Source organism: Podarcis bocagei (assembly GCF_964188305.1).
Source record: "Podarcis bocagei genome assembly, chromosome: 2".
Classification (NCBI taxonomy): domain Eukaryota; kingdom Metazoa; phylum Chordata; class Lepidosauria; order Squamata; family Lacertidae; genus Podarcis; species Podarcis bocagei.
The window spans coordinates 99,728,497-99,740,777 of record NC_138126.1 but is presented as its reverse complement, the minus strand read 5'-3'; the positions used below and the strand labels follow the sequence as shown (position 1 = coordinate 99,740,777).

General features: G+C 46.8%; 1 protein-coding gene across 3 annotated transcripts in view; it reads right to left on the bottom strand.

The window, feature by feature from the left end:
* Positions 1 to 9,179, bottom strand: part of XYLT2 (xylosyltransferase 2) — a 34,705-nt gene extending 25,526 nt beyond the window's left edge. Inside the window, exon 1 of one of the 3 annotated variants that reach the window (XM_081184543.1) lies at positions 8,869 to 9,179. In XM_081184543.1, coding sequence (XP_081040669.1) covers positions 8,869 to 9,009 — 141 coding nt within the window. In that variant the 5' untranslated portion in view covers positions 9,010 to 9,179. The remainder of the gene's footprint in view (positions 1 to 8,868) is intronic. The other 2 variants (XM_081184541.1, XM_081184542.1) reach the window with 2 other exon arrangements.
* Between the last annotated feature and the right edge of the window lie 3,102 nt (positions 9,180 to 12,281).

Here is a 12,281-nt window from a genome sequence, read left to right as displayed (position 1 = left end):
CACCTCCGTGAGGAAGGAAATGCTTGCATCCTTTTGGAAAGGATGGTGCTCGCCTTCAATCTTCAGCTGAGGAAGCAAGGAGGAACACATGCTTCAGAAGTCTCCCTGCCTGCCTGCCCTCTCTGGAGCAAAGGGGTTTTGTTTACTCGAGAGCTGAACTCCCGGCAGCACGGAGGCAAGTGTCTCTGCTCCTTTCCAGCACATTGCCCTCTCACAGTCAAGCCCACTGCATCGTACTTCCAAATGAAGACACCCCTAGAGACAAATACGTTTTCCTCACCTCGCACATCCTGGAAGAGAAAGAGAGAGTGACGAGACAAGGAAGGCAAGACAGGCTGCCAGAACACCTGTCTGCTGCTCCCCCCTTCCACAATGTGCACGGCTGAGCATTAAGAACAGGCCTCCTAACTGGTGGCTGTTGCTGGCAGATCCATCTCTCCCAGAAGGAGCTCTTAATCTAGCCTGTGACAGGTGAGAAGGCATCCCTCCTCTCCCTCTCCTTCCTTCAGCTGCCAGTTAATGAACTCAGTGGCTCCTAATTGCTGCATGGTGCCAGAGCAATCCCTTCTGTTCGACCCACGGAGGAAAGAAAATAAATTACTCCCAACTTCTGTTTAACACTTTGGCAGAACTTTTTGGCAAAGTCTCTGCTTGCATGGATTCCCCGCTGCTCGTCGGGACAGGCGCTCTTATATTTCCAGACTCTCGTCGCCATGTTGCTTCATCTCCACCATTTGCGCTTGCTGGTAAAACCAACAGATTATCACGGGAGCTTTCAAGACATCCCATACTTCCAGGAGATATACAAAACAGGCTATCTTCTGCATCCAGGTGGTACTCTGCCACACTGCCGGCGTCGCTGCAAGTCACAGCCCAAATTTTCACAGGTCTTTGGGATTACTTTATTGTGGATTTGACCACTCAACATCAAAATAGGTTTGTTACAGAGTACCAAACATGCACGTAGGGCTTAATCCGTCAGCTACCTTCTAACAAAGCTGTAACCAATATGGCACTCTTTGGATGTTTGTTTCACCACAGCTCCCATCCAGACACAGTGGAGAAAGCCAGAGATACTCTTCATGGGTTTTGGGGCAAAAGTGGAACATGCCCAAATACAACCAAAACAGCAGGAGATTAAGATCCACTATGATTTTTTAAAAAACAAAACACAAAACTGGGATTTTTAAAAAATAATGCAGCCTGTGAAAGAAAATAAGAGATGCAAGTGGTACCCAGAACAGAAATACATTAGTAGAGACTGGAGATAGGTAAAGGGGGGTGGAAATAAGCCAGGTTGGTTCTGGAGCAGGGGCTGGGATGGCGAACCTACGGCACAGACCAGGCAAGGGACAAGGGTGGTGCTGTGGTCTAAACCAGTGTTTCCCAAACGTTTTTGGGCAACGGCACACCTGTGTACTAAAAAAAAATCTCGCGGCACACCACCATTAAAGCCCCGCCCCGTGACGTCAGCGCGCAGCGTCACGCCGGGAGGGACGCACAAAAGTGAACGTTTTTTCCCTCGGCAGCTCCTCTCAGCTGCGCTCAATCCGCCTCCGCGCAGGCTGAGGGAGGGAGGGAGGGAGGGGCGCGTGTGACCCGTCTCTGCTGGGAGACCAAACCCAGCGAGACAGAGTCGCGCGGAGGCGCCCAGGCAGCGCTGCCGGCTGCGAGGAGGAGCGCCAGGCAGCAGCAGGAGGCGCGGCCTCTCCTCGCCGCCCCCGCCCCGCCTCTCGCCGCCCGACTCGCCCGCCTCCCTCCAGGCATCTCGCGGCACACCAGCCGGTGTCTCACGGCACACTCGTGTGCCGGGGAACACCGGTTGGGAAACACTGGTCTAAACCACTGAGCCTCTTGGGCTTTCCGATCGGAAGGCCAACGATTCGAATCCACATGATGGGATGATCTCCCATTGCTCTGTCCCAGCTCCTGCTAACCTAGCAGTTTGAAAGCACACCGGTGCAAGTTGATAAATAGGTACCGCTACAGCAGGAAGGTAAACGGCGTTTCTGTGCACTCTCGCTTCTATCACTTTGTTCAGAAGCGGTTTAGTCATGTTGGCCACATGACCCAGAAAGCTGTCTGTGGACGAACGCCGGCTCCCTCAGCCTGAAGCGAGATGAGCACCCCAACCCCAGAGCTGCCTTTGACTGGACTTAACTGTTGAGGGGTCCTTTACCTTTTTACCTTACAAACCAGGCTCATCAAGCTGCTTGAAGTGGCCTGCAAGCCCCATGGCAAAATTGGCAGCACTTCTTCCTCTTATAAAAGGGCCTCTCTTGCCCCTTGTGTGCAACAGCTCCTAGGAGGGTTTTAGCACTCAGGAAATAGGAATAAGCACTCTGACTTAGCAATGGGAGTACACAAGAAGGAGGAAAGTCATGGTAAACAGAGGGTTTTCCTTCCTATTGCAGGGCTGGGGAAAATCATAGGTAGCTAGCTGCTCAAAATTGATGCTGGCTACTAGGAACTGGAAATGTTGTACCACTTTGCTACTGGCATCTAAAACCCTGCCACATAGCTCTTACAAATTGAAGCTTGGGATCAGAATTTAGCCTCCTAGCGCTGCTGCATGCAACCAAAGTGTGTGATTCCATACTTTCAGCATGACTGTGGTTTTTGGACTTCCTTATTTTGTGACTAACAGACATCAGCACAGTGATTATTCTAGGTCTAATTACATCCATTTTTACCAGCACTCCTATTTTTTGGCATCGTATGAGCCACGTCACGCCATGTACAAAATGTATAGCCCACTATTTATGATAATCGCACACGCATGTAACAGGCTACAGCTTCTCAATGCATATATGCTGTAATCACATATGAATGTGGCTTTGCACACATAGAAATTGTGAAATGTGTGAAGTGGCCCCTGAGTTCCAGAGGCTGTGTTCTTCTGTGTTTAAAAGTACTTTCTTTTGTCTGTCACCTGCTGATCTGTGAATACAGTGGTACCTCTGGTTACAAACTTAATTCGTTCCGGAGGTCCATTCTTAACCCAAGGTACCACTTTAGCTAATGGGGCTTCCCACTGCCGCCGGCGCACGATTTCTGTTGTCATCCTGAGGTAAAGTTCTTAACCTGAGGTACGACTTCCGGGTTAGAGAAGTCTGTAACCCAAAGTGTTTGTAACCAGAGGTGTTTGTAACCTGAGGTACCACTGTATACAAAGCTGACATATACCAGCCCAGACGATTTGTCCATTAAGCCCAGCATTGCCTACTCTGCTAGCAGCAGCTCCCTAGGGGACTCAGGCAGAGAAAGGTCTTCCCCATCACCTGCTATCTATTCTTCTTAGTTGGAAATATGGAACCTGTGACTTTCAAAGCGTCCAAAGCATGTACTCTCCACCACAGAACTGCAGCCCCTCCTTCCTCCAGATGAGATGCCTCAATTATTGTGCCGGGGGCACACATTATGTAAGAACGAAGGCTTGCCCAATCTAGCTACCAGAATAAAGAATTAAAGAAAATACACATTATTTTCCTCCTTCCTTGTTCTTGTGCTGAAGCTGTGGCCTCCCCAGGCTTACAGACAAATATACCTCCCACAACTGTAAGAGAATTGATGTTCAAACCATCTGCCTTTACAGCATTGGTGCACTTGGAGTTGCATTTCTTCTTCTGTAGCCAACAAATACTGGACTTGTTCTCTGGGTCTTATGTATGTGTAGGGAAGGGGCTAAAACTCAAAGGGGTCAACAGCTAGTTCAGCCACCAGATCAATCGATTCAGAGTACAACAATGCGTACATGATAGGCTCAGCATTAAGCTAAATGCCTATAGCCAATATAGAAGCTTTGAGATACTTTCAAAATAAGAGTCCAAGAATCTTGACTGATAGAAAAAGCATTTCAATTCATTCTTTTTGTTTCAGAATGTTTTCTTTTCCTCGCCCAAGTATGCGCCAGGATGCAATATTGATACGGAATTCTGCCCCTTTCCTTTGAGAATGCCCTCTGATATAAATAAGATCAGCATAAAGTATTCATGGAGATGCTTCTTATTTCTCTAAATCTGAACACCAGGCAGATGTTTTAGATGAGACTAACAACATGATATGGACATGCTTCAAGTACCTGATGCTCCCAAGCCACATCACAACCATGTTTACTGAAGAGTGTTGCACAGAGGGCTTACTTTCAAGCCCTGTTTTATGCTTAGGAGGAATGGAGCCTGATCCAATATATGCCCCCCCCCCCGAAATACATTCCACTTATTTCAACAATGAGACTTCTGTGTGCACAGGATTGCAGTCTTGGGTCATTTGGACATTTTTGTTTAGCTTTCATCCAAACAATAGACAGATTTCTATTTATCCCCGAAAGCATGCACAAAAAACCATGCCCAGGCAACAAGAAGAACAACATATTCAGTCCTGACAATAAATAGCTGCATCTACCTGTACTTCACCTATGCTTTGGAGAGAGACATTTTTATTGTTATGAACTGCTAAGATGAAAGTAAGAAAATGTCACCCTTTTAACACTGACAAAAGATGCTTCCTTTTCAATTCAGCCCATCGCGCTGAAGCCTGGGTTTTTATATAATATAGAGAGAAACAGCCTTTAAAGAATTGTTCTTTGAAAAGAACAGTCTCCGCTTCTTGTCGCAATGTCCATTGAGGCAACATCTAGATCTCTTTCGGTGAAAAACATGGCCCACAGTTAAGACCAGTTGACCCTACTCAGATTTTGAATTGATTCTTTAGTAGGGATTTTTTGGGTCTCCCCGCTCCCCCTATATACTTAGCAGCAACCTATCATCTTGTGATAATGCTTGCTCTGAAATAACCTGAACCTCAAAAAGTTAGGAAGGCAGGCAAAAAGGAAGCAGCGATCAAAGGGGAGCTTTCCAAAAACAGAACCAGAGCCAGAAGCAGCTGCTTTAAGCAGAAGCTAGACAGTCCAGTGGGTAAATTTAACCATCTCTTCTGGGAAGACAAAATAGAGCTGCAGGCTGCAACAGTGCTTCCGCACATCATGGAAAGAAACCCCAGATCAAAGGTCTCAGGAGAGGGACTGATTTTGCGGCATTTAAAATCAGAGCACATCATTGCTACAACTTCATAATAGTCAGTGGCACTTTGGAGGAAAAAGGCCAGTGAATTATAAACTTAAACCAGGTGTCATAACTGGGCTTTAAAAGATTGTTATTGTTGTTTTAGAGTTAATTCAGGCTGTGATCCTATACTCATTTACCAGGGTGGATAGGACGTGCTTCTGTGCAGACTTGTATAAAAGACTGCACTGCCTATTATGGGGCAATTGGACAGTTAATTTTGCAGAAGCTGTCAATAGGCTATTCAAATATTTTGCTTGTAATTGATTAAAGTTACATGTCAGGGTAGAATTCATTTTATGGCTATTTTACACAATCAGCAGTAAATGAATGCTGACAAGTTGTCATTTGATAAAATCTTCTTGCAAATTTATCACTGGGCTTGTACCACTTCAGAATGCAGCTGGCGGCCGGGGGGTGGAGGTGGGGATCGTGATGTGACCGAAAGCTCTATGTCAAGAACTCCCCTGCCACGAAAAACGTGGCATGGAGAAAACATCTTGGCTACCCTTCTGAAGCAGCAGCTCCAAGACAGCTCTACTATGTGATTCTTCTTGAATACATAAACTGCTCCCAAATTCACACTGCTGCCTAGAGGATCAAGCAAAAAAGTCACCCATCCCCATCTCCTCAATGTAACACTTCAGTGGCCATATAGTGTGAGTCTACCTTATTCAACACCTGATCTCTCACTGTAGAAGACCAAGGCTCTACTGTACTTGCAGAATCAGGCAGACATCGTAATGGCAGAGATTCTTGTGGAAAGGATTCCAACATTTATTTCTGTCTTGGCACTATGGCTTGTCCAGTTGCGATCAGCCAGGAAGCAGCATGCGCATATATGAAAGGATGCTGCACTCAGCTTCGCTAAACTTGTTAATGGGCTCGTGTTCTCACACAATGCATTGGGTGGATGCCCTATCCTCTGTACAAAAATGCCAATTATATTTTTCCCCCTTTTTCGCAGAATTGGAGGCAAACAGCAGGAGACCAGGCAGCCAACTACAGACTATAAATGGACAAGGGTGGAGAGTTTCAAAAGATCGTTCCCTTTCTGTTTTTAGAGAACATATTATTAAGATGCCCATAACATCCGATTTCCCAAACCAGGGAGTGAAAATAGATCTCCCATTGCATGCACTATGCCAGATGTGTATGGTAGAGACAGGAGGGATCTAGTCTATCTAATCCAGACAGACCACTTCTGCCACAGTAAGCTGTTTCTTACATAAAAGCAGCAAATCTAGCTCAAGATACAAAGCAGATGTTCTGCGCCAGCAGACTTAGGGAGCTGAAAATTCCAGTGGGACTTTGAAAAGCCTCCCTAAAGATGATCAAGAACGTCAGAAAAAGCACTTCAAGCAATGCAAATTTGTATGAGTAACTAAAAGGTTCACTATCTTAGCCCAAAGCAATCCAACTTCTTTAGGTGTTCAAAAGTATTTATAAGCATTAGACCAGGGGTGAGGAAACTGTGGCCATTCTCATTCCCATCATCCCTGACCACTGGTCATGCTGGTTGGGGCTGATGAAAACTGGAATCCTACAACAAATACAAGACCACATGAAAATGCATCATGCTCCTCCACCCTGATTTTATGCTAAGTCAGACACCACAGGAACCGCAGAATGGTTGAGCTTTGTGGTGTTTCAGTTCCCTCATACGTAACCAAGTGGTCACTTCTGTAACATTCAAATTTATTTCTTCAGTAAACTTGAGGAGGAAATGCAGACCTACTCTGGAAACAGTTCAATGTGTGTCCAGATCAGAGGGTAAAAAAATTAAAACCAAGCAGAGAAGTAAGAGGCTGGGTACATTTCTTTCTTCTTTTTTTAATAATTTTTATTAACCGGCCAATCAAATCAAATTAAATCACATAACATAAATTCCGATTTACAAAGCCGAATTTTAAATTTTGTTGGGGGGACCCATATTTCAAGAGGCTGGGTACATTTCAAACCTGATTTGACAGAGAAGGGAAAAACCCAAACCGACTCAAGCTTTGAAAGCATGGTCACGTGCACAAATAGGTGTGTCACACTCTTTTTGTTTTGCTATCGGCCAAAGCCTGGCATCTCCCCATTCCTCTAGGTTTGTACAGACAAGAGAGAACTATTTTCTGCCTCTCCCATTTCCAAAGTAATTATTGGCGCGAACTAAGTTGTCCATCCCCACTTCTAAAGGTCAGGATCCTACAGCTGCTATGCAGGGGCTGATCTTAAGTAGCTCCATGTAGTGCCTGTTACCATGTGCTGAGCCGCTTTGCATGAAGCAGCTCAGCCCATTCAAACAGTGAAGACTGGAAGTTGAAACTGCTTTTATCATCCCATGGTGAAAACAATAAAATTCACATGGTGATTCTCTAGTACACACAAACCGCTCACTGAGTGGTAGCATCTGCTTCAATGAGCGATTCAAAGCGACGTAAGCCAATACTGTAAGATACGGCAGCCTGCAAACTTCCCCAGGTATTTCTCATTCCACCATCTCCGTATTCTGCTGTGCTACACCTCCCAAATACAGTGGAGTGGGCACTGCTTAATGGCAAATGGTGGCATAAAGTCTCCCCTGAAAGCCGATGCATGGCCTCTGACAGGAAGCGCTGGACTTGACAGACACTTGGTCTGATCCAGCAGGGCCCTTCCTACGTTCTCCCCCCTCCCCCAGCAAAATGTGTCAACTGGACAGTAGATGCCATACTCCGTCAAGTCTAAATTGCAATACAGTGGTACCTCGGGTTAAGTACTTAATTCGTTCCGGAAGTCCGTTCTTAACCTGAAACTGTTCTTAACCTGAAGCACCACTTTAGCTAATGGGGCCTCCCGCTGCCGTCACACCACTGGAGAACGATTTCTGTTCTCATCCTGAAGCAAAGTTCTTAACCCGAGGTATTATTTCTGGGTTAGCGGAGTCTGTAACCTGAAGCGTATGTAACCTGAAGCGTATGTAACCCGAGGTATCACTGTACCAAGTAATACCAAGTAACGAGCACACTAAAGGCATACAGTATATGGTATGTCTCCACAGCAAACACCCCTTACAGATGCAGGTCCCCAGCCACCCCTCATGCCCAGTATCAGCTTCGAGCAACTTCGCAACACGCCTTCCAGAGTTAAGCCGCAACTAACTTGGGGAAGTGAGCGCCGCTGCACCCAGCCCCTAAACTTCGGAGCAAACCTTCACACAAACTGGGCTGACCCGAAAACCCTGATGCATCACCCCACTACCTCCCGAGGCACCCTCTCTGCCGAAGAGAGGGTTCAAACCGAAACATTACCTGTACGCAGGCCCTGCCGTCGCACCCCACCCGAGTTACCCACCGCCACAAACGCGCGCAGCCGTCCCGACCTTGCCGCCACTTTGTAGTAGTTTCACGTAGCCCCCCATAGCACAACCAGCCCGGGGCGAGGTACCAATCTCGGTCCCGGGGCTACAAGCCTTGCTCCCGAAACCAACATTTTAAATATGTATATATATGTGTGTGTGTATTTTTTTTACATATCTCGGCATAAATCTCTCTCTCTCTGTGCATGCCTTCCGTGTCACCCTGATGTTCCAAAGAGCACCATCACCGCCACCCTTAAATCCCTCGCGCGCCCTCGGGCGGCGGATTGACCCGACCCGCCATCCCCGGAGCAGAAGCCACCCTGGCCGGCTCTGGGCACCGCTCCGCCCTCGGCGCTCCCTGGCCGCCCGACGCCGGCTTCTCCGTGGCCCCGGGGGCTCTGCCCAGACCCCTTTGGCTCGCCCCCCGTCGCCGTCGCGGGAGGCAGGCGCCGGCCCCTTGCCCTGCCTTGCCTTTACCTCTCCCTGGTCCTCTTCCTCCAGGTTGCTGAAGCTCCACACCACCAGGCCCTGGATAAGCAGGATGGCCAGCGCCGTGGCGATCGCCAGCTTGTAGCGGCGGACCAGCTTCTGCACCCGGACGCTGGCCACCATCTTCATTCCAAGGCGGCCGAGGGAGAGGGAGAGGGAGGGAGGAGGGGGGGAAGGGAAGAGACAGAGAGAGGCAGAGAGAAGGGAGGAAGGAAGGAGGGAGGAGGGAGGGAAAGAAAGAAAGAGGGCGGCGGAGTCGAGAGAGCCCTGCAGACCGCGGGAGCGAGCACGCACGGCGTGGTAGGCGCCGAGCACCCGCACCGGCGGGGAGAGAAGCGAGAAGCTGCACAAGCGCCCTGGAGCTTTTTAAGGCGTAGCTGCAGAACTCGGGGGCGGGAAAGAGGGGTGGCTGCTGCGGGGCGCCTGGGGGCGCTCGCCTGTCTTGCAGAGGACGCTGCAAGTGCAGCAGCTTAAGAAAGGATTCTTTCTCTCTCTCCCACAGTTCCTACGTTTGTGTGTTTAAATATTTTTTTTATTAAAGATTTCCTTGGTTTGCAAATAAGGACATGCCTTGTCTCTTTCTTCAGGTTGTAGAATCTTTCTTTTGCCTTTGAAGTGAGAGCCTGTTTTCAACGCTCCTCTTCGCCTCCGTGCACAGCGTTTAGCAAACTAGCCCTTTGCACTTTCGCTTAAAACACAAAGACACAACATTGAAGAATGCTCACATTCTGGCTGTGCTAAGAGTATTGGGGCGGGGGGGGGGCTTGCAGTTCAAACAACATTCAGCGACACCGACGACCCGGATGAGAAATGTGTGGCCCTTTATTTATTTTTAATTTATACACTGCTTGTTTGAAAAAAACAAAACAAAGCAAAACACATCAAAGGGGTTTCCGAAAGACAAATGGGGGGGTCACATACAAAAGATAGAATTGCAGATTTAAATTACCTCAGCTTCCTAGAGGTTGTTGGGATTCACAACTCCCCATCAGCTCAGGAAGCATGGCCCATGGGGAGAACAACAAAGGCAGTTCACAATTCTCCATACAATACCTGGAATAGAAGGTTGTTGGAAAGCAGTGGAAACAGGCAGCCCGAATAAAGGCGGTGATTTTCCAGGAGAATACAGTGGTATCTCGAGTTAAGTACTTAATTCGTTCCGGAGGTTCATTCTTAACCTGAAACTGCTCTTAACCTGAAGCACCGCTTTAGCTAATGGGGCCTCCTGCTGCTGCTGTGCCGCTGGAGCCCGATTTCTGTTCTTATCCTGAAGCAAAGTTCTTAACCTGAAGCACTATTTCTGGGTTAGCGGAACCTGTAACCTGAAGCGTATGTAACCTGAAGCGTATGTAACCTGAGGTACCACTGTACCAGGAAATAAGACACTGATTCAGTGTTTTGGTCATTCAACGGGTTTTCAGTTTCATCCAAAGGCTGGGGTTGGTTGGGCCTACTACTGAATAGGCTTCCTGATATATGTACAGGGGGTGACAGTCTGGTGCAGCCATTTCAATGTGGTATGAAAATGGTGCGCTGCTTATGGAAAGGACCAGTGGAAAGTTGATATGTTTCTCCAGCCCAGAGAGATACTGCAGGCGGGAGTGGGCTGGGATGCTTCTCTAATTGCCCACTTCCATGTTGCAAAGCTGCAAAGTGTGTTTGTCAACCCTCTTCCAGCAGTTTTATTCCCTGTTGGTTAGATTGAGACACACACAATTTAATAATTTCCAGTCTCAAATGCTGTTTGTTGGAAGGTTACCTCCACATCCTTCCTTTCTGCTCATTTTCTCCCTATGCATTTTATTCAGGTTATAGTTTGGGGCCACGATCCAGCAATTAGGTGCACTTTACTTCATTAAGATCTATGGGTTGGTGAAGTCAGAATAGACCCATTAAAATCACTTCATAGAAGTGTTTCTACATCTACTTCATATTGCGGCCTTCATATAAACAATTACCATTCTACTGTCATCTTGATTCTTTGCTGCCTTGGGGGGCGGCAAGTCCTGATTTGTTACTGAGTCAAGTTCAAGATTTTCCTTTTGTTATATAAAGACTTCTAGGCCTTGGGACAGTTAACTTAACACCAGTACTTCAGTTGTGACTTAAAACCAGGTTCTGATAAAGCAGAGACCACCAATACGTGATGTTGTTGACTTCCCTTCAGCCCCCTTCAGCATTTCCAAACGGTCAGGAGTGATGGAAATGGTTGTCCAATGATTTATGGAGGACACCACATTGGCTGCCCCTGTGACAAAGCTACCAAGTAAAGGCATGATAGGAAAGAAAGGATTTCTAGATTCCTAGGTCAAGACTGACCATGGACTGTACTGGCTGGAGCTGATGGGAGATGTTACTCCACAACACTTGAAGGGCACCATGTTGACTATCCCTGGGCTACAGGATCCCTAAAGCTCTCTTGTTTTATGTCCCTGACACCTCCTCTTTTCTTGTGAACAATTTTACTGTGTTTATCCTTGAGATTATTTAAATAATCCTTGCTGAGGCAGAATTGCCCCATCCTTGATCAAGGAGAGTTATATCTGGAAGCCTCTCTGAACCTTTTTATCCCTCACCCATTTTTCCTGAGGATAAATCCAAATGTATACCTGTACCTGAAGCAGGCTAAACTGGTCTCTAAGCTGTTGTGATAGCACAATAGTTGCTGAACAGGCCTCATAAGTTTCCTTATGTTTGAGCTGCAATAAGGAATCCTGATATATGTTGGGCAACTGAAGTTGAGTGAATTCTCAGTGAGACTGTAAAATTATATCTGGACCGTTAGGCTTCGGCCAGGGGCTCACATGATTTAAGACTCACCATACAATATAATGATAATAAAGATACCCTGCCACCTCTCTCTGCTTATCAGTGGATTTGGTTGATTCAATAATGCATATTATTCCCCTTTAAGATTCATCCCACACATGACAGTAATGGGTTTTATTTTATTCTATGTTTAAAAGTATACTCAGCCTTCTATTTTTATTGTACCAGCCATATATAGATGTGTGTGTGTGTGTATGTGTGTGTGTGTGTGTGTGTATTCTGCATAAAGAAAGCCAGGGAGAAGATAAAGCTAGAAACATTTCCCCCAACATAGTTTTCTATGAGAAGAGTTGTGGGTTATTTTGTCTGGAGGAACATTCTGTCACGTGAAGCCTTGCTTTGCAGTCTGTACAGACACATACATACAGTATTTCGATCGTGCTGCAGGTATGGCACAGCCTGGATCATAAAGTGGGAGGCCAGCTCTGAGGAGTGGGTGTTGCTTTTTTTTTGTAGACTGAAGACCAAGAACCACATCTTGAACTGTACCCGTTCGATCAAACAGTGGATACTGGGAGAGCTCCCTACAAATGACACATTATGAATTGAGAAGTCAAAAATTAATTGATTAC